Below are 24167 nucleotides of genomic sequence, written 5' to 3'. Positions count from 1 at the left end.
TTAACATCAATATAATGACTAAGTTGTATTTTAATTCCCACTAGATATACAAATACTAATAAATGTAATAGTGCAAATATTTATTGCATGATCGTTTATTACATGTGGGGGTACTAGGTGAAGAAGGTGGGGCCAACGGAGCTGGAATACAACTGGGTGGTATCCACACCAACTCAAAACCACTTTATTATAAATGTTTTTAATTTTCTTCCATGTAGGTTGAAAACAACTCCGTCCTATCTGTACTTTCAAAGTCGTAGGCTGCACTGCATGTGAACATGTTTTTTCAAGCCTGTTGTGGAAAAATCACATCTGGCACCCTCTCGAGGGAATCTACTCATGTCAAATAGAACAAAACACGCTGGACCAGTTTATGCAATTGAATTTCCCTTCATGCCTTGTCAGTCTTTTAAAAAGGTGTTCACGCTGCATTGATTTTGTCGTATTTAATGTACTCGTGTTGAAAAAGCCTTTTTATCAGTTTTTATAACATTGCCTACAATCAAAAGTTTTTATTACTTTTTAAAAGTCAAAAATGTACTTTTGTATTTAACATGGGCCACTAAAATATGGATGGCTGCAAATGACCCCCGGGCTGTCATTTGGACACCACTGGTTTAGCAAACAGTTTAAAGAAAAACAAAAAAAGAGAAAAAGAGGAAAAAAAGGAGGTATATTTGAACAGTGATTTGCTTTTATTGTATAAATTGGTGCTTGACAAACATTGACATTACTATTAAGGTAGAATGCACAATCCCATGGCAATAAAGAATGCCTGTTCTCAAAAGACAATCAAAACATGATTTTCACTTGTATAAATTTTACTCATGTTACTACACCTGAATTAGGACACCTTGTGATTTCCGTGGCAAATTTAAAGCAACATTTAACTACTGTAACCAAAAAAAGAAGGGCCATATTCTACAACAGCTCCTGAAATGCACCACTTACAACATAAAAAAAGTACATTAATAGTAATGTGAAAATCTGTCTTGAATTCTACAAAATGAAACTCACTTTATTTTGGTTATTTCTAAATGATCGATACATAAAAAAAAAATGGCAGTAAAATACATGGCATTACTTTGAGACATTAATACAGTAATATATATATTTGTTTTAATCAACTCATGTTGGCACATGGAGGCAGGAAATGGGATGGAATCAAATGGATGAAGGGAAGAGGCCAAGTGAGTCTTTGAGGTGTCAATAACATCTGCTGCCTTTCGACATTCTCTTTTCCGCATCAATGTCTGCAAACAAAAAATATTAAATGAGAAAGAAATTATCCGATATTGACGGGAGAAAATGTTTACTATTGAAAATAATGATCATGCAATGTGCTCCACTGCTTGGCAATTAACAACAAAGTTATTTTTGAATGTGTAAAATGTTAAAATTGTATTCAAAAGTTACCACTTACCCGCTTTGGTGGGCATTGTGTTCTTCTCGTTTGTTGTAGTTTTCTTCAGCTTCTTCTGGTTAAATCTCGTCACTTCATCGTTGACCATCCTGCTAGCTGTTTAAAAAGCAAATCTCACTGTGAGAATCTATGAAATGTTTTCTGGCAAAATTAAGTCTTAACGTTAAAATATGCCTGTTTTAAATGTTTGAATTTTCTTGTGTGTTTTGGCACTTTTTTTGAAAGCTGAAGTTGGCGTTTGTCGTGACAGTGGCAAACAAGCAGGCAAGTGTCGACACTGATCCAAGCTGTTAGAATAGTATCACTTCCGTGCCATTTTTCACAACATTTTCGAAATGGCACGACTCCGACTGAAAAGAGTGCTTTGCTTGTTAAAATCTTCCTTAAATGCCACAAAGCAAAACCTGCTTTATTCTGTTAGTTTAGAAACTGAATTCCAAAATAAGGGCAAATAAAAGACGTGGCCTGACTTTCAAACAGAAATAGTGTGACAACTTTATACCAACAACATGAGGGGATGGAAAACAAATCTTATTTGGAAGTTGGAAAGATGAAGCTTGAGGGAAATGTGAGTCACTTACGGTCCTCTTCGTTTATTTTCTTTTCCCGTTCAATCACTACAAGAACAAAAAAATACCAGAAAGGAAAACAAACAAATCATTAATACAATACAATACAGAAGAAACAAATCATGCTGTATTATTCAAATTAGTAATAAGTACAATTAGGCTCTCAAGGCACATATTGGATTATCATAGTTAACAATAGCAATTAAAACAGAAGACTTCTTACTTTGATTCAAACTCTGCAGAGGCTATTAACTCGTTCAATCCCACAGGCGTAAATTACCGTATTTTTCACACTATGAGCCGCACCTAAAAACCTTCAATCTTCTCAAAAGCTGATGGTGTGTCTTATAATCCGGTGCACCTTATACGGCATAATTCGTGAATTTTCATTTTTGGGAGACAAAAAATAACTTATTTGCCATGTAAAGTCTTTAGTTTTTACCTCCTGCATTTCAGTTATAAATGTATTTTTTACAATTAAATTTTTATAACACCCTGTTTGAAATTTTGATATGCTATATATAGTCCAATTTTGAAGCAATTATATGGGGACAAGGCACAAAATTGTAAAAGAAAACAATTTTATAAAAATAAATCTAGAAGTTGTTTTGAAACCAACAAAACAATATATTTTAAGGTTTTTGCTTGCAATTTCATTAAAAAACTAGTTTAATATTTAATGGAATCATAATTACATTCTTTTAAACTCATCGGCATTGTGCCAAAGAGTCTTTTATTGTAATCAAGAGGTATGTTTTCCCCCTCATTCTTCAGATAGTACTTTCCACCAATCATTTTTAGTCTTGATTTCTAATTGTCTATTTATAAAGTTTGACTGACTTACCTGATTGTTCTGTTGACATTCCCTTTAGCGCAGCTCCATCTAGTGGATGTATAACGCAACCCCAGACACTACAGTAGCTTCTATTCTATACGCCTTATAATGCGGTATGCCTTTATAGTTTTCAAAAAGGTTATTCATTTAAGGTGCGCCTTATAATTCATAAAATATAGTATACCTTTTGCAGTTTAGACAGTCGATCCAACATACATTTTTTTTAACCAAGATAAGTGTAAAGGACTATCAAATTGGTTGGCAATGAATAAGTTAACACTTGGGCAAAGAGAATTGTACTCAATTGTTAGAACCTACCCTCTTTAGTTGGAAGTGTGTTCTTCTCGTCTGTTGCGGTCTTTTTCAGCTTGTTCATGTTAAATCTTGACACTTCATCGTTGACCATTCTGTTAGCTGTATAAAAGGCCATTTATCATCTTATTGTGTGATTGTGTACGTCTGTAACCCATTAAGAAATTCTGCATCACTAGGGCAGAATTCATTAAAGTATTGTTAGGCTTTTCCGTGGCACTAACCGGTAAAAAATGAACATGCAATATATCAAACATACAAAAGCAAGTAGGGAGAAAATATTACCTTGCGGGTTTAACAAAACTTGGGGTATTTGATAGTGATGGAATAACACTAAATACTGTATGAAATTTCAGGCCAACTGGAGCTACGGCCCACCATATTTCAGCATTTTCTGGGGCAGAAAGGGGTATGGCCTCCTTTCTTTGAACCTTTATATATCCGATTCACAGAAGAAATCTTATTGAAAAGAGAATTCAACAACAATTTCGGATGGGAATTTTTCAAGCTTGGCACATATTTTACTAACATGAATTTTTGTGACCTGGATTTTCTTTTTCACCCCCAATTCATAAAACCTAATTTCACATGTTCTTTGGGACATAACTTTAGAAGCTGTAAAATTGTGTTTTGCAACTATGAATGAGGCAAAGTATCCATCCATTCAGAAATTCATGCATCATGTACTAGGCCTTACAAAGGTCATCCGGTCAGATATTTTTCCAATGTATGCCTGCTTTGATTGTTTGAGAATAGAAAATGTCTAAATTTAATGGGGTGTAGCTCCCAAACCATTACTTCAATTTAAAATTGGAGCTTTAATGTTACATCACTTTCAACAAGTACACCAAGTTTCATTAAAATCCAAAATCGGCCTGGTTAAAATGTTTTGATATGTTGGATGATTTGACATGGAAGGACCTTACTGTCAAAGTTTTTGATCAAATAACAAAATGGGCACATATAGAGATGAAGCCAAGATTGAGGGAGTTGTGATTTACTTACGTTCCTCCTCGTTTATTTTCTTCTCCTGTTCAATCTCTAAAAACGATCAACAAGGAGACAAAACACAAATCGGTGATACGATACGGACAGGAGGAAAATGGGGCATATGCTGTATGTGTATCAGATTTACAAATTTCCTTTTGATTCCTTTCTACTAGTAGTAGGAGGAAAAAGCATATGAACCCTTTGTAATCTTACATTTATGTAAATTAGACATAAAATGGTGGTCTGAGCTTATATTTCCCACCAGATTTGTATTTACAGATATTCTTCCCTGTAAAACGGGATGACAATGTACGAAAATGTTACCACCCACCCTCTTTAGTCGGAAGGGTGTACTTCTCATCAGTTTCCGTCTTCTTCAACCTGTTTATGTTGAATCGTGTCACTTCGTCGTTGACCATTCTGCCAGCTGTTTAAAAAGCAATTGATCATCTTACTGTATAAATGGGTGCCTAGGCAAACTAATAGATGTTATAGAGCAATTTTTCTTTTGCACGGTGGTTAAGTGATGGGGAAAAATTAAGCTTCATGAAGCACTTGTGATATCTTTTTATTCCTTTAGATGCTGCTGTCAAGGGCTGGTACAATTAAATTGATTACATTTGGCACTCTTGGTTTAAAGATGTGGTAGCTTTAAACCAAGAGTACCATCAAGAGCAGTGGTTCTCAACCTTTTTTCAGTGATTTACCCCCTGCGAAATATTTTTTCAGGCAAGTACTCCTTAACCAGTGCAAAGCATTTTTAGGTTTAAAAACAGAATTAAAACATGCCATCAGTGTCTTATTTATTTAACTTTAGACTCTTTCAAAGTTCATTTGTATTAGTCTACATAAAAATATCCAGCCTAAAGACTCCTCTGTTGGATCATGGAAGATGTCTTTTATCAAAAAGAAATAATTATTAATATTTTTTCCCACAAAAAATAATCATCATAAAGTGTCAGGCCTGTTCTCAATAAATAAATATTTGCCCACAGAAAAATATTAAACATAAAGCATCCTGTTTTATAGTTTCAGTAGAGCTCTGTTGACAAAAATAAATCATGAACTTAATAATACATATTTGTCCAGAAAATAAACAAAGTGTCAGATTTGTTCTCAAAACAACATAATTATGAACAAATACTTGTAAACAGAAAAACATTCAACTTAAAGTGTCTTTTTTTGGAATCATAGTCGAGATCTTTTGGGTTCAACCATTCTAGTATGGGGGAGAATCTGGCTTTTAAGAATAAGGAAATTGAATAACGTACTGAATATAAAATTTGTTTTACGAACTTAAATTCTTGCATATTTGTTTTAACCAAAATCTTGAGTACCCCCATCTGAGAACCACTGATCTAGAGGACTAAAAAAAAACTATACTGTATGTAAATAAAGCTTCATTTTTCCATCACTGTGGCGGTAACCAGCATAAATAGCATGCACATTAAATCTAATTCACAAAGCAACATGGCAGAAATACGGTCACAAGTTTTGGTCACTTCTTGTTGGCAGATGAAAACTGAAAATGGAATAAAGTACATATTTAGAAGGTGAGATGATTCACTTACGTTCCTCTTCATTTATTTTCCTTTCCTGTTCAATCTCTAAAAAAAGCAAATGGACAAACGGAAACAAATCATTAGACATGATCCTGACAGGATGGGGGAGGGGGGCATACACTGGAAGTGTATATAAAAAAAAATGAGTAAGCAGTGTAAAGAGTGTTGCCTGCCCAATGATAGTGATGGAAAACTAAGCTTCATGAAGCATCGTGGTATTTTTTTTTTACTCTTGATTTAAAGAAACACTGGAAAGGTGGAAATCTCCCTCTCTCTTTGAAACAGGAGTGCCATCGTCAAAACAATATAGTGCTTCATGAAGCTTCGTTTGTTCATCACTACCCAACTAACTTACTTTGATTGTTTCACTTTTAGAAGGAGGAAAAAGTATGAAAACATTGGATTTTTTTTTACATTTTTATCAATTGCACATCATCTTCTAATTCACAAGAATAAAAACAATTTACTCAAAATACCATAAAAAGTTTTCCTTTTGCTGTGATCTTACAAATTCTTTAACAGTAAGTCAGAAATTCGGTGTGAGTAACCCAGATTTTCTCTCAATGAGAAAACCAAAAACATCTGAGGTAGCTTGGAGAACCGAAAAGTTTCATAACACTTTCATAATTCATTAAAATAATTATTCTCTCTCACTGGGCGTGTCCTACATAAAGTTGGCCAGGAGGTGTTCCACTGCTCCGGACTTATAAACAGGATGTTTTTGATTATGTTTTTTTTTTATTAATTACCACATACCCTCTTTGGTGGGCATTGTGTTCTTCTCGTTTGTTGTAGTTTTCTTCAGCTTCTTCTGGTTAAATCTCGTCACTTCGTCGTTGACCATTCTGGTAGCTGTTGAAAAAGCCAATGATCATCTGATTGTATTTTTGACTTTCTAAACATTTGAAGGCAGGAAAGGGGAAAAAAAATGGCAGGCCAGAGTTAAAATCTTTCTAAAAAGTTTACAAAGCTCACTCACGTTCCTCTTTATTAATTTTCTTTTCCTCTTCAATCTCTAAAAATAAGACAAACAAGAACAAAGAATTGGTGATACAGTTGTGACAGCCACAAAAAAAAAAAAAAATACCATCCATACTGCAGAGTTGTCATTAAAGTGTCAAACAACTCATATTTACACTGCTTAAGTCAGTGATGTTCAAACTATGGCCCGGGGGCATCCATTTTTACGGTTTTCACAACATGCATTAAATTTGACATTTGCCACCCAATAAATTCTGACTAAGCAACTAGTAAACATTTTTTTCCCAAGCAAAACTAGTTCATTCCATGTTTTGCTTTGTGTCAAGGTCCAAATTGTGACAATGTCTCATGAATGATTCCCAAGTAAAAGCTCAAAAACAATGGTCAGCTTTTGACAGATTGGTTTTAAATGTAGAAGTAGGGTAAAGTTGCTGGTCTGCGCAGGAGCTGATATTTTCTGATGGGTTACAAGGTCTCCACCCACCACAAAATCTTGTAAAACTCAACTGTTTGCCTTCTGCTCAGCTTTCAAAACAAAACAAAACATTAACAATGTCACTGCTTGATTCATTAATGCTGGCGTGCCTGATAAATCATTTCAAAATGGCCTTTGCATTCTTAGATTTTTTCCTTATATGGCCCTCCTAAGGAGAAAGTTTGCACGCAAACTCTTTAAGCAGTTGAGAAAACCCGAAACTGAATTGGCATGTTGTTCTTTATTAGCAGCATGCAAATTTTCATCCTGAGTACAATGCAGGCTATCATTAAAGTACATAATAAAAAGTGAACAAGAAGTGTGTGTGTGTGTTTTTTTTCCTTTGGGTGTGTACTCCCAGATGACACACGATCCAAAGTCTACAGGTGCTCTTAAACAGTTGACGGGGGGAAGTGTGCCACTGCTGATAACTGGTGCGTGGGATAGCATTGTACTTAAAATCCTACTTACCCTTTTGTGTTGGAAGTGAGACTTTCATCTCTGTTTCGGTTTTCCGCAGAGTGGTTTTATCAAAATGAGTCACTTCAGTTTTGACTTTTTGGTCGCACATTCTGCAAGCTATTCGAAAAGAAAAGAACAATTTTAAAAAAGGTTTCTGATGGAGCAGCAATGCTTAAAATTGTTCAATCTTATTAAACTAAACACATAATCTAATTATGTGCTCATCACAATAGGTGTGGTCTGCACTTCATGCCCATACAGGTACACACGCCAAGCCCATTAAAATGCCTGTGCCGAACTGAACCCGAAAGGTTACGTAACTCCCGCGGGGACATGAAACAATGCACATTTCATAACATGTTTTGTAGTCTAGCCCTGCTCAAAAATTACATTGAAAACAGAAGTGAAGTTGCATTGTGCCAGATGTAAACAGCTGGATTAGATCACACGAGCTATAAAAAAGTAACTTTCGGTTATAATTAAATGCGCAATTTTAATAGGAACGTTTGCCCATAATGTTGCTCAACTATTGCTGATAGCAACATTGTGCAACTAATCATAGTCAACATTTATTTTTTTTTACCTGTTGTAGAGTCGCGTGGTGCTCTCAAAGTGTCCTGCAGGTTAGAAAAAGTCTGCGGGAATCGCGCTAAACAAACAGATTATTAACTAGAAGCAACACGCCCAAGTGAGCTGTACAGCGAAATCACACCTGCATGCCATTGGCTCCGATTGGCTACCAAAGCTCACAGACTTCTTCAATTGGACGTGATGTCAATATTAAAGGCGGCCCCTCGAGCTATGGGCATGGTTTCCCATTCCTGCGTTGCAACAGTCCAATTCTTTGCTCTTGTTTGGACATGCGAGTTAGCAAGAACTGTCTGAGTATTCACGGCAGTGAAACTCTGTGAGATTCCTATGTTGCTGGGGAAAAAAAAGTTCTTTGTGGTTAGTTGTGCTATACCACCATCTACAGGACAACACGTGGCATTGCAAATAAATATATAAACCAGACCCACCCTGCACTTTATGAGCATGACAAATGTTTCTTTTAAAAAGGAAATACGTTTTCAAAAAGGACCTCTTCTGAAATAATTGATGTTTTTAATATTCTCATATGTCATACGCATCATCTGGTAACGTTTCATGATGACAGACATACTGTGCAATGCATACGTATGCAATGGGAAGATAATTAAATCGAGAAAGCTCCCCAGCTCGCGAGTTCGAAAACTAGATGTTAATCGAGATTAGATCAGTGGTTCTCAAAGTGGGGTCCGCGAATCCCCGGGGGTCTGTTGCCTGACTGCAGGCGGTCCCTGAAATAATTTGGGTTATTAATATTACAATATATATCAACGTATTTGTGTTAATTTCATTTTATTTTACATTAAATTGTGAAAATATTCATTACTTCTCAATAAATCAAGCAATTCATTGAGTTAATCTCATTCAATGCCGGGGATGTATTTTCACATTTTTTACTTATGTTTTAAATTGATACTTAAGTATCTGGGATTTTGGGACCAAATACTTTGGTATTGAATCGATTCGAAAGTATCTGGGATTTATTGTCTGGACGCTTAAAAACGTTAAAATACATCCCTGGCCGTAAATTAGTTGATTTATTTTGAAAAATGTAAGAATTTTGACATTTGTCAAAATGTGTTTGTGATGAAGCTAAAGTGTCATTTTATTTTATAATGCTGTTTTTGACTAGATCATTGGAAATCAATAGGGTTTGTTTTAAGGAGGCATACAATTTGCAATTTTTATTGTCCAAACTTCAGTATAGCTCAAAAGTAACAAATATTCTTCTTAACAAATTGAATCTGTTGGTGAATACATTGAATCTATCCGCGGGAAAAAAGATTTATTAAGTTTTTATATTTACTGATGCTAATTTTTTTTTCTGTTTTGTTTCCTCAAATATTTGAAATGGGAGAGGGGTTAGGATTGGAAAACTTGCTTTGTCCCCTGGATTAGATAGATAGATAGATAGATAGATAGATAGATAGATAGATAGATAGATAGATAGATAGATAGATAGATAGATAGATAGATAGATAGATAGATAGATAGATAGATAGATAGATAGATAGATAGATAGATAGATAGATAGATAGATAGATAGATAGATAGATAGATAGATAGATAGATAGATAGATAGATAGATAGATAGATAGATAGAGAGATAGATAGATAGATAGAGAGAAATACAAAAAAAATATATCCCTTGTATTCTTTCTGATGCTTAAAACCTTTCATACACCCCCATACATTTAAAGAATATGACTGTTTAATGGAGTCAGCCAAAACTATTTTAATACAGCTTAACATCTGCATCACGTCAAAATTAACATTAAACGTTGAACATGATTCTGTCCTTATTGTTTTGCATCTGTCTACGAAATACAGACAGGATATTATACAGCTGTTCTGATTCTTGAGTACAGTAGAAATGCAAGGCACATGGGAGTCACCTGCACATCTATTTTCTGTGCAATAAACACTTGCTCAAATGTGGAAGTAAACAAATAATGTTCTTCTTTTCTTCTAAATAGGATTTGGCTTCCCGATTCTCTTAACAAAAGGATTTAACCCTTGTACAGCAGTATTTTCACAATTTTTGGGTCATTTTCTTCCACATTATTCCGGCAGTATTTTAGCCAACTGTTGGCACACTACTGGTTGTGTGATAACTAAATGGGGGAAATTTCAGCTCCCTAGGGTGTTCGTTCAAAGCTTTCCCTTTGATGTGAAAGTCCTTTGATGTAAAGATCGAAGAATTGGACAAAATATTTTATGGATGCCTAAGAATCTTTTGCCTAAAAATGAGTTTTTCTTAGAAACTACATTTTTTTATGGTGTGTGACACATTTTGCTGAATTTTAAAAATGTCTCCTAACTGGGACACTTCATTTTAGAGAGGAGACTTTCTTAATTACATAAAACCTGTGTTTGAATTTGTCAAATATTGGATTTTCCCCTCAAAGGTTTAGTGAACCGATAAGTCTACCAATTTGACTTGAGGCCACACTTGAAGTTTTGGCTAATTTCAGAGTCTGTTCATTGTGATATACTACATTTCTATTATAATATTTACTGTGATATGTGCTCACCCTGAACGTTTTTGCTGCCTGTCATAAATGGCCGTGGTGATTCCCCAGGTGATACACGATCTGAGAATAACCAGGGCACCACCTCGATACAGTAACAGGACGCTCCTCTGCCTGGACTTCCACAAAATCCTCCAGCAGGCCATCACCCCTTTCACATCTTTCTGCACCTCTACCTGCATGTTGGCTACCAGCACAGACAGCGGATACAAGCTCAGGCTGATTGCCATGGAAACCAAAGTCCCAGAAATAAAAGAAGACACTAACGGGGAAAGCCCATGTTCTGCAACAGCGGCACTCAGGGGTCCCTTCAAACCAAAATAAAGGGAGCTCCCAAGGGTATTTCGAGCCGTGATGGGCAGAAAAGCCCGGTAGTAACCCGAGGTCAAATTTTGACATTTCAGCTTAACAAGAACACTTTTTAACGTTGGTAGGCGGTGGTCGTTGTGGCCACTCTGCAGGACATTTTGAACACGCTCAAACGGTGTAAAAACCAGCGCCTCTACAATTCCGACACCAAGTCCCGCCACAGCAGGACGCAGGGACAGGGGGAAGTCGACAAGGGAGGGCGTTGAGAGAAAGCGGAGGAAGGTGTCCTGCAGTCCAAACAAGAGCGTCCCACTGAGCGTCCTCATCAATAACGGCGGGGTAACACCCCTGTAGAGCTTGACAAGGCCTTCTTTGTGGAGCTGCTCGACTGCGCGGTGAATCTGGATGTTGTGGATTTGTTGCCGGAAAACTGTCTTGTAGACAGGGAAGACGATAAGCGTGGACAACAAGCTTGACGTCCCACCGTGGAGGTAGCTATGGAAACGTGTCTTCGGGTCCCTCAGGCGTTCTTCATCTTGAGCGGGTTTGGGACTTCCTGCCATCCTTCAGATGAATTATGACATCACAAGTCAATTTCAAGTGCCTCACCCTGAGCCTGGACAACCATAGTAGTATATAAAATAGTAATCCTTAAAAAAAAATTTAAAAAAATAAACATTGAAATATAAATGAAGCAATATTGTACTTACTCTTTTGTCACCAAACAGCAAAAGGAGAGCATACAAACCGAAATATTAGCACCATTGATTTCTTTATCAACTCAAAAAAAGCGGAAAGCACCGAAATTATTTCCCACGCCCAATATGATCTTCAATTTTACAACACAGAAAAATAGAAATTCAAAATTAAAACGTGTTCACCCTTCTCCCTATAAGACTAGCTCGAAGTAGCAGGCGTCTATACGTAACAGGATAGGGTGCGCTTAGCAATTATAGACCCGCCCTCTTAAGAATAACGATAGGTCGAGAGTAATGCGTCAAATCGTCCGTGATTGGTCATTTGGTTCTGTCAGTCAACCACCCAACATGGGCGTGCTTGTTTTTCGAATATAATTAAACCATGAAATTAAAACAAGATGTATTAAAATGAAGCTTTGTGAATGTGTTGGTGTTAAATAGTTAAATAATAGCTGGCAATAGTCGTGTGAGTAATTTACTAAAATTATTTTACAAAATTAAGCTATTTGCTTTGTATTTTGAAGGATTTTAAATAATGGGGTTTTCCTTCGCTACATTGCGGTTCGGTTATCGGCTTCGCTCTATCACGGGTTTTTATGAACATGTGTCAGGTTCGTCATTTGTTAGACAGTTGTGAGAAACTAGTGCATCCATTCTCATGGCAAAGCATTTCATTTCAAGCAGTTATGATTGTAGCAATTGTATGATTAATATTTTTACAATATTTCTGACGTTTTCCACGTGTTTTCATTGCAAGTAGTTATATTGATTGTAGCAATTGTATAATCACTATTTTTACCATTTTTGACGTTTTCCACTGCAAGTTTACATTGCTATTTTTAAAAAATATTTTCTTCCTTTTAAGTTATAGCAGTCTAACAGCAATTTTATTTATTAAAAAAAATAATTGTCTAAAAAAAATCAAACCTGACAAAATATAGTTTATGTACTTTGTTTTTAAAGAAACAAACTTAAAAAGGGAACAAAAGCTAAAAAGAAAAAAAAAGTTCAGAATCTACTTTGGGGATTTCGGTTACCGCAAGTATCTTTGGGGAACGTAACCACGCAAACAACAAGGGAGAGATGTATAGTAATAAAACACAACAAAGATGAATAGCCATTATTGTTTTATTAAAAGGTAACTTAACATGTGGACATAAATGAACGCTGTGACCAAAGACAATAATTGACATTGAGAATAGTACAAGGGGGATAAAGAAAAATCTTGCTACTGGACGGCATTTGGAGTGAAATGCAGTAAATAAAATCCACATATTTATTAATGAAAAGATAACAATAGAATGGCCACATAAATGAATACAGGACAAACGCCTCAAATGATCCTATTGGTTTTATGTCCATTTGGCACATGTACGGTATGTGCTTGCTGACAAAACGTAAATTTGATTCAGTTTTATTAAAAATGTGTACCTGAATAAATGGCACCTCCTTAAAATGTAAATGATATCATTGGGAATTAAAATACAAAATCTTAAAAAACAAAATAAAAAAAAAAAGGGGGGGGGGGGGGGTTACTGGTGCATCTCCAGAAACAATACTATAGATATTTTTTTTCTCTTTATAGTTCGACTCAAAAAGTAAAACTGAGATTGATTTAACAAGGAAAATCTATTTCATATGCCCTCATCCAAACCATTGAAATTGTCTTGCCTAATAATCCATTTTTTAGATGATTTGTGGTTTTCAGTCACTGTAAAACCTTGAAAAAATACAATCAATGTGTGTCATCTACAAATTTCACTTGTTGAATTGAACTACTGAAAAAAAAAAAAAAAGTTATATGAGATGCTAATTTCTGAGATGCACCTGTGTGTGTAACATTTCCAGTATTTCCACCATATACAATATCTCCAAAAAGCAATGATAGCCTTTAAACCTCTTCACATTTTACCACCACAAAATCTTTGATGGTCTCTCTGTGGACAAGCTCAATAAATACGGTCTATTTGGTGTGGGAGTAGGATTTGTGTAACAGACATTATAGTTCTTGCTTTCCCCAGTCATGGGGAAATTCTCTATTGGGTTGTGTTTGGAGGATATGCCTCTTTTTTTTTTTGGCCTAACAGCAGACAATGTTACAAGGGTACGTGGCTGAAGAGGTACGACACCGACTCGCCATTGTGGGTTCTTCGAATGGCCTCCGCGAGGATCATGGAGATGTCTATAACCTGGAAGTTGACAAGGTGGAATTTTGGGCAGATTATTATTTTATTTGGATGAATGTGACAACCGGATAATAACAATGCAAGAAAGAAAAGTATACTCTACTACAGTTTACAAAGGAGTCACGATAACACAATGTACAGTATCAATCAGTTGTACCTGTACATAAAACGAACCCTTAATTTTGGAGTCAAATTCTGGTCATTTCTATGTTACCGTGTATCGGACGTACAAAAGGTTTGGCAACAATGTAAAAAACTATAGAAAAACAGAAAAAAACTCCTCTTTTTGGTAAATTCTTCATATTTTCTTGTGTTCATATTCGTATGTTATACATTTGTTGCCGGTTGAATGCGTTTCGGATTTCCCATATTGTGAGAGGTCAGTGAACTTTGAATGCACTCGAAGTAGGTGTTTTTGTTGATGGTATTTTTATGTATTTGAAAGATTCAATCCCAGGTACTACATTTAATCACACAAAATTGTTTGAGACATCCTTTTGCCCTAATATTTGAATAAAGAAAATCGGTAAATTACTACATGGGAATTAATGTCCAGACTTTGTAAACACGTATAAATACAGATCTTTAGGAAAAGAGTTAAATTGAAAAGTAAAATCTACCGTTTGTGTCACAGCATTAAAAAGCATGACATTTACGCACAGAAAACTTTTTAACATTTCAAGTATTTATACCCATTTAGACAGTCCTCTACATAAAACTTTCAATTTGTGAACATTCGAAGAAACGTACCGAGTTGCATGTAAGTCAGATTTGGTATTTAGCGTATTTTCTGTGATACCGCCATCGTAAAAAACCTCCCGCCCAGTATGTCTTTCCACCGCTGATAGTGTACTGCAATAAATCTTCAGCTCTTATGCAGTGATATTGCAAAACAAAGAACAAAATGATGCGGGAAGAATAGACACCGTTATTGCGCAGGAACTAAAAGGGATGGGACACAAAAGCTATGAAATACTGAACAATACACGGAGAGAATCACCCCCGACCAATCCTCTCCATTTTAGTTGAGCAGGAAATGCTGTGAGAGGTCAGTCTCTACCGTAGCAAGAAGCGTATAATATATAACGCCAATGGGCTCGGTACACTTTTACACTATTTTGAAGTTCTTGCCGGAAGCAGTGACAACAGTCAACTTGATTTTTCCCTCCCAGAGCAGCTCTTGATGTACGAAATAACACAGTGTTTTTTTTTTTACGAACACATTCGGCCAACTAACGACTGTCTGGAATGTAACACGTCTTATGTAGAAGAGAGTCTGTATTATAGAACCTGTATGAGCTAGGTTAGACACATGGCATTGTTGGTGCACTTTGATGGACAAGACAGCATAAAAAAGAAATGTTTACCTGTATTTTAGGACAATGCCTCATTTTCTCCTCTTGAGGTATCGTATTAGTCACCACAACAGCTTCAAAGCAGGCGTTATTGATTCGAGAGATTGCAGGTCCAGAGAAAATGCCGTGGGTAAGGATGGCGTAGACTTTTGTGGCGCCGGCAGAAATCAGTCTAATAAATATAAAAAAAAGAGAATCTATTAGACTTAAAAGAAAAATGAATGATTATATTAAGTTTTATATGGATGCGCATTGTCATTAGTGCCGCAACAGACGAACCAGAAATTGTCTTACTGGTGTACTAGCAGGTCCAAGTACATGACCTTAAGCTTGTTAATGAAAATGAACGCAAAAATTTAAAATGAGGGGGCGGTACTTGTCGGCAGCGTGGCAGATGGTCCCACAGGTGTCAGCCATGTCGTCTACGAGGATGGCGACTCGAGCGGTCACGTCTCCGACCAGAACCATCCGGTCAACCTCGTTTGCTTTTTTCCGCTCTTTATGAATGAGAGCAAAGTCCACATTTAACCTGTCGGCGATGGAGGTGACCCTGCCAGGAGAATGGCAAGAAGCCAAGTTACAAGGAAAGAAAATATTCCACCGTCTCGGCCAGCGCTTTTTTTTTTCTTCCCAAGAAATGAGAAATTAGAGATTAATTCAATCAATCCCAAATACATATTTAATGTCCCCCCCCGCATGAGTCTAGAATTGTAACCACATGTACTTAAGATTTTTTTTCAAGTGTTTGGCTAAAGGAGGTTCTAAAAATAGCAGGTACTAAATGAATTACTTATTTATGTAATCAATTAAAGTAGATAATTAAATACTCAAGCTATTGATTACTTTGGTGACTCAAGCTATTGATTACTTTGGTGAATAAAGTAGTAAATAAATTACGATTACCTTATGCAATTAAGTAATAAATAATCTAGTACTTTATTATTCAAAGTAATAGACTACGTAAATGTTAAAGTACTCAAATCAATTATTGAAATTCTTAAGAAATCAATTACTTTATATACTAAAGCACGATGGTCATTGAATACTTTAGTACTGGCTTTCGGCACAAAACTACTTTCATGTAATAGATTACTTTTGGTAATCAAGTACTAAATAAATCAATTACTTTAGGCTTATTATTTATTGATTACTTTAATTAAGTAATAAATAATCCTAAATCTTTAGCGTTCAAAGTAATTGAGTACTTATAAGTTTTTTGAAGTACTAAAATTGATTACTTAAGCAATCAATTATTTTATATACTATCGTACTAAGCTCACTTAATACTTTAGCTCATGCTTTAGGTACTAAGCTACTGTCAGACCTGAAATAGTTATCACTTTTGGTAATTAAGTCCTAAATTAATCAATCATTTCATGTTAATTACTAATCGATTAATTTATGTAACGAATAAAAAATCCTAGAGCTTTAGTATTAAAAAGTAATAGATTATGTACATTGTAAATGTTATTGAAGCACCAAAATTGATTACTTCAGTGTTAAAGTAATCAATTACTTGAAAGACTAGTAAAGTACTAAGGTCATTGAATAATTCAGGACCTGCCTTAGATACTAAAGTACGAAAGTAATTATTTACTACTTTCATACAGAAAATAATTATTTTAGTAACGAATTACTGAAAATAATTGATTTCTCTTGTATTTTATTCATTTAGTACCAAACACTATGTAAATGTATCTAATTAAATGTCTAGACGTAAAAATACGTCTTTGGGATTGAATGAGATAACTGACAAGCTTGTCAGCTCACCTTTTTGCTCCGCCAGCATCAGGCGAGACAATGGTGCAGTTTTTCCACTCGGGTATGTTTTCTTTAATCCACTTTAACACGGCGGGCTCTGCGTAAAGGTTGTCAACTGGGATGTCAAAGAATCCCTGGAAAACAATGACGGCAATGACTAGGTCAAAGTTCCGTCCGGTAACTCTGACGTGGACAACCCAGACCTGTATTTGCGAGGCGTGCAGGTCCATTGTGATGATGTGGTCAGCACCTGACACGGACAGCATGTTGGCCACCAACTTGGCGGAGATGGGCGCGCGGCTCTGCAATGAAAATGGATCGGTTAAGTCACGAGGAAAAATACATGACGGCCAAGCATGACTCGGGGCTAAAAATAGCACTGAACTGAGAACTAAGCATCACGTTTGAAAAATCGCACTTCGCCTTTGTAATGATGTTGCACAGAATCGATAATAGTTTAAGATACCATCAAACATTGGTTACAAGCAAAAATTATGAGCTTTTGTAATATGAGCTGGCAAAGAAAATCAGATGGTGTTCCAGAAAATGCAATATGATCTGAACTATGACATATAACATCTGAGTGATTAGATATCCTACGCAAAGTCAATCAAATGCGCTTGAGCTGAAAAGAATACAACTACTGTATATCGCAATTTAAACACATGGAAATGGATCATTTCATAAGCAGTTTCACAAAGCCTAACAATTGTTTTACATGCTCATTGTTGCACATTTGTATAATTTTTTTTTCCACAGCTGATAATGATAATTGAGGAGGCAGAAGACTGATATTAGAAGATTTACACACTGATCATGTATTTATTTTCTTTTAATAAATTTGAGACACTATGCTGTAAAATTCTAACAAAAGCTTCAGTTAGCGACCAGTCTTCTGCGGTTTGTTTAAATAAGAATACTTATAATAAAACGTTAACATTTCTTTTCTTTTTGTTTTCAAACAATGCAGCAGAATATCATATATATGTCTGCAAAATCAAATCTAAGATATTGACATACGATGTTCTAATTCAATACAAAACTCCCATTAAAAAAATATCTATCCATCTATCTATATATCTATATCTATATCTATATATATATATATAACAAAACTGAATTTGGGAAGTTGAAATACCTCATTTTGAAAAAACAAAACAAAAACAAAAAAAAAAAGTTTTGGCACATTCATCTTTCAATAGAGGGCATCATTTACTAATGTGTTTTTTTTTGTTAAATTTGAGCAAGATCTAGTTGAATATTATCAGACTACATCATGTAAACTGTTTTAGGGCACCACATACAAGGCTACTAAACTGACTTCAGCAGTAGAAAGTACTGTTTTTCCCTATGATTGATTTCATGCCTAAATTATTTTGCATGTGCATTTTAAAACCACATTTTCCAATAGCTGTCGAGCGAATATTACTTCACAGGTAACGAACAATCACGGGTCAGCTTGAAAACGTCATGTGACCAAAACAAGAAAAGAGGAGGGCCGCTTTTGGCTGCAATACAAGCCTTGAGCGCATGACGTCAATTTTAGGACAAGAGTAATTAAAAAATGTGTTTTTTACAAAAGGTATCGCTTAGATATGGCAAACAATTTACTGATCAAATTACTGTAAATTTTGGACTATAAACTGCAACATAATCTAAGTCTCAGCAGCAAGAATTGAGAAAAAAGGTGATTAACCTACTGAACCTATAAACGCAACCCATATAATTCATGTATTATCAAATCTAAACGTGTGACAAACTTTTAGATTTTATTCAACTTAAAATGTTTAATTTCCAACATGTGAATACGATATTTTTCAAACTCTTTTCGAACACAACAATTGATTCGGAGTTCAGTTCTATCTCATAGTAGTTCCATAAATTGACACACACATTTGCTTTAGGTGGATTGCCCCCTGGTGGCTAGTAAAAAAATGCAGATACGTCACACTATAATGCGCAGGTCTCAACTCATGAGGAAAAAAAGGTGTGGCTTACAGTCCAAAATTTACAGTATACTACAGATATCTGAACTTGTGACAGCTGAAAATGGCTAAATAAATTTAGTTCCCCTTTAATCATGAAACTTGCAGGCTCGCAAGCAATCAGTTGTGCAAAATGGAACAGGTTTGCAACCAAAGCAGATGAGACCAAAGACAGCAGCAAAGAAAAGGAATCCAAACCAATCCAAAAGCAGCAGCATGGAGCGCATGGACATGGCCAGAGGCTTCTCGTCATGACGTCGGATGGCGTGACAGCATGACAGAGAAAATTAGACAGATGTCCCTCACCCCCACCTTGTCCTTCTTGTCCTGGCGGGCGTATGGAAAGCAAGGGATGACGGCAGTAACTCTGGAGGCGGACGCAATCTTGCAGGCATTGATCATGATGAGCAACTCCATCAAGTTGTCGTTAATCTCCCCGCAGCCGCTCTGGACGATGTAGACGTCCTCTCCTCGCACGCTCTCGCCTATCTCCACGCTGTCACAGAGGTGACAAGATAAACATCACTTAGCGGCCGAGAGCTAAGCAAACACGCGCTGGCGGGAAACAGAATAAACAATAGGTGAGTGTCATATGCGCTAGGGAATTTTTCCATTCAATTAAAAATTATTTTTGCTTCAACCTAATGATGTGCAAAGAATCATACTATTTCAGTCTGCTTTGCGAGACAAAATAACAAAAAGAGACAAAGTGTAAATTTTTACATTCATGAAGTTTTGATTTGACACCTTAAACTGGTTTCCAGCCAATTGCAGGGACACACAGGAGATGAACAACCATTCACGCACCCAATCACACCTAAGGACAATTTAGTATGTCCAATACACCTGCCATGCATGTTTTTGGAGTGTGGGAGGAGCCAGAGTGCCAGGAGAGAACCCGGGAGAACATGCAAACTCCACACAGGAAGACCGGAGCCAGCTTGGTTCAAACTCGGGTCCCTTAACTGTGAGGCAAACGTGCTAACCAGTGTACCACCAAGTCGGTACAAAATAAGATGAAGCAAAAATAAAGTCCGTCTGTATCATAAAAGGTAGAACAAGATACATTGCCATATCACAGGAAATTGCAGTACCCCACAAAATTGTGAAAAGCTGTTAGACAAATGAAAAGATTAGTATTTCTTAGTATATTAATAGCAAACAAGAAATGAAAATAAACTTTTTTCACGTAAGCAGGTACATTAGGAATATGAGCAAAACATGAAACATGTGCCAGGTTGTTATTCTGTGTAACTGGGAGCATTTCGAGAGCATTCTCAGTACAATTGTACCATTATTAGGATACACTAAGGAAAACTAATCTTTTGGCAATGCTGATTATTGGGGCTATTTTTTGCCATTTTGCTTCACATAAGCATCTGCCGATTATTTTTGTTTTAATCATACAGGTTATAAACATCTCTGATCACGCATTCCTCTGACTGTGCCTGTATTATTTTACAAGTCCGAGGGCAAAGGAGCATTGGGAAGTTGCTAGCATAAATGAATTAAGAAGCAAAACCATTATAATTCAGTGCACAGACTGTTTTTTACTCGACTAACCGGAGACTGTCTTTTTTTATTGCATCTAACTGTAACGGTTGATACGGTGGACTACAGCGCTCTGTTGGCTGATTTACAGCACCTATGAGCTTTAGTAGTCGCCCTAGACTTGCTAGGATTCTATTTGGCTGACAGGACGATTTATGAGAGTCCTGCACTTCCCGTATGTCATATGGTGTTCCACAGGGTTCAATTTCAGGTCCACTGCTGTTTTTATTATATTTACTTCCCATTGTGATTAATGATGTTTTCTGTTTGATATCAGGTATCAGGATTGTTGCCAATACCAACCTTATTTCAAGGTATCTGTGCTTATGTGCTGGAAATTAGAAGGACAAAAAAAAAAAAAAAAAAAATCAGGCAATTTGTTGCAGTTTTGGGGAAAATGGCCACAAAGAGATATATAAACTATTTTTTCAATTATGTATTTATTTATTTCAGGAAATGTATGCAGAGGTAAGGCCCAAAACCAAGAGTGTTACTGTAAGTCATAGGTGTCAAACTCCAGTCCTCGAGGGCCGGGATCCTGCATGTTTTCCGGTTTTCTTTCCCAACACACCTGATTCAAATGATTAGCTCATTAGCAAGCTCTGCAGGAGCTTCAAAATGATCCCAATCATTTGAATCAGGTGTTTTTGAGGGAAAGGGTTTGAAAACATGTAGGATACTGGCCCTCGAGGACTGGAGTTCGACACCTGTACTTACAGTGTAAGTACTGGTAATATTGGCCCTTGGTCTTGTAGGCTAGCAAGAATTGAGCATTCATTCTGGTATCAGTGAGAAACAAAAGTGGTATCCAACACCCCTCATGGTATGTTATTCATTTGTCTGAACTGTCTTTCTTGAATAAAATTATTTTTTTTCCACCAATACCAGTATGAGCAATCAACTTTTAAGTAGACAAAGGTGTCAGCAGTACATTAGATAAAACCCACCCTGAAAAAAATGACATCTTTTTAAAGAAAGACATACATACATAGCAAGAATTGAGCATTCATTCTGGTATCAGTGAGAAACAAAAGTGGTATCCAACAGCCCTACTTTGTAGGTGGATTGCCCCCTGGTGGCTAGTAAAAAAATGCAGATACGCCACACTATAATGCGCAGGTCTCAACTCATGAGAAAAAAAGGTAAATGCTAGTATAGCATTTTCTTTCAAATTTCATGACATTAATGGCAATTAGATTTTCTTGTAATTTGCAAGGCCTAGTTAGTGATCGCATCGGGTGAGGTATCGATATTTTGTATCGGCACTTATCAATCATAACTTGATTGAATGACAAATGTTTTACTCCGTGTAAATCATTTTGTGTACAGGAAAGGTTGTTTTAAGCGTTCTGTAAATAAAGTTGAGTTGATTAGTGACGTGTTGCTGACATTTCTGATAAGCTATGTTTAGTCTATTTTAAGATTGCCTTGGTAGGCCAAATGTGGCCATAGTAGTGTGAAAAACGTTACTCGTGATACGCACTCGTTCTACTCGTGCTTTAAATGGGCTTATTAGTGAGGACAACGAGTGCACTAGTACACGGACTTTGAGCCGGATCTCAAGAATAAAAAATATCGAAGAAATGCTCAAGCACATGATGTAACGTGAGATTCGGAATAAACAAAGCAGCAATCCACACATGCGTGGACATTTCTGCGTTAGCTAGGCTACACTGGCGCAGTTAGCTAGCAAGTTGCATGTAATTTGTTCAAAAAAATACAACGACACACTCACCATGTTTCTTGGTTGCTAAATTTCTTGGTAACCACCTTGCCCAGTTCCAAACCGAGGCGGTCGGCTATCTTTTGGGACAGGTCTGGGTGTGAGCTACCACTGAATATTTTGATATTTGGCATTCTGTTGCGGTCCAGGGCGTCGGGTCGTTGCAAGCAGGCGACGGCAACCGCTTGTATTAGTGAACGAAAACGAAAGCCTGTCAGCGAAGTGATACGCTCAAAAGTTAATTTGACCAGCTAGCTACCTCTAGTCCGACACATCACGCGTGCAACACTTTTCCCCTCCGTGCGGCGCGCACGCTTTCACTCAGTGCTAATCGCGATGACGTCACAGCGGACATGGTCAACAGCGAATGCTGCGTTCACGTACACTCGGATTTTATAACACTGAAGGAACAAAAAAATCGCACTGTTTCTAATGTCATCTTGAAAAACGTCTGTTGTGATCGAGGCAATGTCCTAAGAAAGAAATTGATGTACGACGAGAACAACAATCAACTTAACATATAACACTTGCATGTACAGTATGTACGTACCAATAGAAAGTGAGAGCCTCGCTGCGGTTTTACCATTCACTATTTATAGTGCGACAAACCCAAGAAAATTTACGTGTTTGTTCTTTAATAAGATGTTCTTGTGGCGGAAAACACAAATATGTTTGTCGATCGTCATGCAAACTCCTTCGACGTTCTTTTTGTGTCAAAATGCCGCCGGCGCAACGACTTCAAAATAAACAGAACTGCTTAGACAATAATACTTACTGGACTCACAATTATTTAACCAATGTAAATGAGATTTTACCTATTTTTTTTTTCTCCAGTGAAAACTAGTATATGCTGCATCTAAACTTTGAAAATACTCTATATACATACTTTACCCCACCCTGCATTGTGATGCTTACTTTTAGTCGAAATATATTGCAAATCGCCTGTAATTACGACCGTATTAAAAATTCCTGTACTATGTTGTGCAGTTTGAGTTATAGGCTGGTAAAGAATCAAAATTAACATTTTGGTGCCATTCACAAATACTGGCGTTAGTCCAGTTAAACACGGGAAAGCTCATTATTATTATTATTATTATTATTATTATTATTATTATTATTATTATTATTATTATTATTATTATTATTATTATTATTATTAGTTGTTGTTGTATTATGTGCCTACTTTTGGTGTTAACTACCAAACTACAGTATAACTTAAATAACTAATTTAAGCACAAATATAGATCATTCCAAAAGATTCACTGACAATCATTTAATAGTCTTTTTCTTTTTACCTACACACTTCATCTTACAGGTTTAGTTTTCTTTTGTATCAACATGCAAGGCATATTTGCAGAACGAAGTAGAATTTTCCGGGATGTTTAAAATATCCTGCCACCTGCTGGACAAAAACGGTAATTAAAAAAATCAAACGTTTCCAGTTTTGAATCTGACGTGAGTTTTGTCAAGTTACGCTAATGAAAGAAACAAAAATGACATTCAAAAAATAAATTTGTCATCACAGAAATAATACCCCAAATACTTCTGATTTGCTTGTCTAGGTTCATTAAGGTTGCACTTTTGGTTCGATTCTCCACGGAAGTACGATAATACCAAAGTATACCGTTCATTTTCCGAGTGTGATTGTGTCGTGTTTATTTTTTAATCATCATTAATTTTCCCGGCCAAGTAGGACAGTTATTACAGCTGGAGAAAATGAATGAGCAATACCAGGAAGTGACGAGTCGAAGAGCCGATGAAAAGGGTAAAGTTACATAAGAATTGATATTGTACTTTTAAAAATTGTGCGTACGTTATTGTTCATATAGTTTGTACCTTCTTCAACACTCGACGGTGTCGATCCTCATGAA

At 36.3% G+C, this 24167-nt stretch overlaps 3 protein-coding genes across 5 annotated transcripts; all 3 read right to left on the bottom strand.

The window, feature by feature from the left end:
- Positions 1-672: 672 nt before the first annotated feature.
- Positions 673-8352, bottom strand: tmsb1 (thymosin beta 1). The gene is made up of 11 exons (XM_088431462.1): positions 8193-8352; positions 7619-7726; positions 6671-6706; positions 6448-6543; positions 5701-5736; positions 4461-4556; positions 4145-4180; positions 3146-3241; positions 2005-2040; positions 1424-1519; positions 673-1253 (listed from the first exon to the last, which is right to left on the bottom strand). The coding sequence occupies exons 2-11, from the start codon at positions 7716-7718 to the stop codon at positions 1207-1209; spliced, it is 675 nt and encodes a 224-aa protein (XP_088287588.1). The 5' UTR covers positions 7719-7726; positions 8193-8352; the 3' UTR covers positions 673-1206.
- A 312-nt stretch (positions 8353-8664) lies between these two features.
- On the bottom strand, positions 8665-11974 carry LOC148414050 (solute carrier family 25 member 53-like). Of its 2 annotated transcripts, none has more exons than XM_088431461.1 (2): positions 11748-11974; positions 8665-11653 (listed from the first exon to the last, which is right to left on the bottom strand). In XM_088431461.1, the coding sequence occupies exon 2, from the start codon at positions 11598-11600 to the stop codon at positions 10728-10730; it is 873 nt and encodes a 290-aa protein (XP_088287587.1). In that variant the 5' UTR covers positions 11601-11653; positions 11748-11974; the 3' UTR covers positions 8665-10727. The 2 variants fall into 2 exon arrangements, with proteins under 2 accessions (XP_088287587.1, XP_088287586.1); XM_088431460.1 differs by having other exon boundaries at positions 8665-11601.
- An 871-nt stretch (positions 11975-12845) lies between these two features.
- On the bottom strand, positions 12846-22643 carry LOC148414049 (ribose-phosphate pyrophosphokinase 1). 2 transcript variants are annotated; one of them, XM_088431925.1, is made up of 7 exons: positions 22309-22643; positions 19329-19518; positions 17241-17339; positions 17047-17171; positions 15653-15826; positions 15289-15448; positions 12846-13924 (listed from the first exon to the last, which is right to left on the bottom strand). In XM_088431925.1, the coding sequence occupies exons 1-7, from the start codon at positions 22428-22430 to the stop codon at positions 13832-13834; spliced, it is 963 nt and encodes a 320-aa protein (XP_088288051.1). In that variant the 5' UTR covers positions 22431-22643; the 3' UTR covers positions 12846-13831. The 2 variants fall into 2 exon arrangements, with proteins under 2 accessions (XP_088288051.1, XP_088288052.1); XM_088431926.1 differs by having other exon boundaries at positions 19335-19518.
- Positions 22644-24167: the final 1524 nt, after the last annotated feature.

Source organism: Hippichthys cyanospilos, chromosome 13, assembly GCF_059441005.1.
Source record: "Hippichthys cyanospilos isolate Australia breed blue-spotted pipefish chromosome 13, RoL_Hcya_1.0, whole genome shotgun sequence".
Lineage (NCBI taxonomy): Eukaryota > Metazoa > Chordata > Actinopteri > Syngnathiformes > Syngnathidae > Hippichthys > Hippichthys cyanospilos.
Note: the sequence above shows the minus strand (reverse complement) of the source record. Positions and strands in the feature narration are given on the sequence as shown.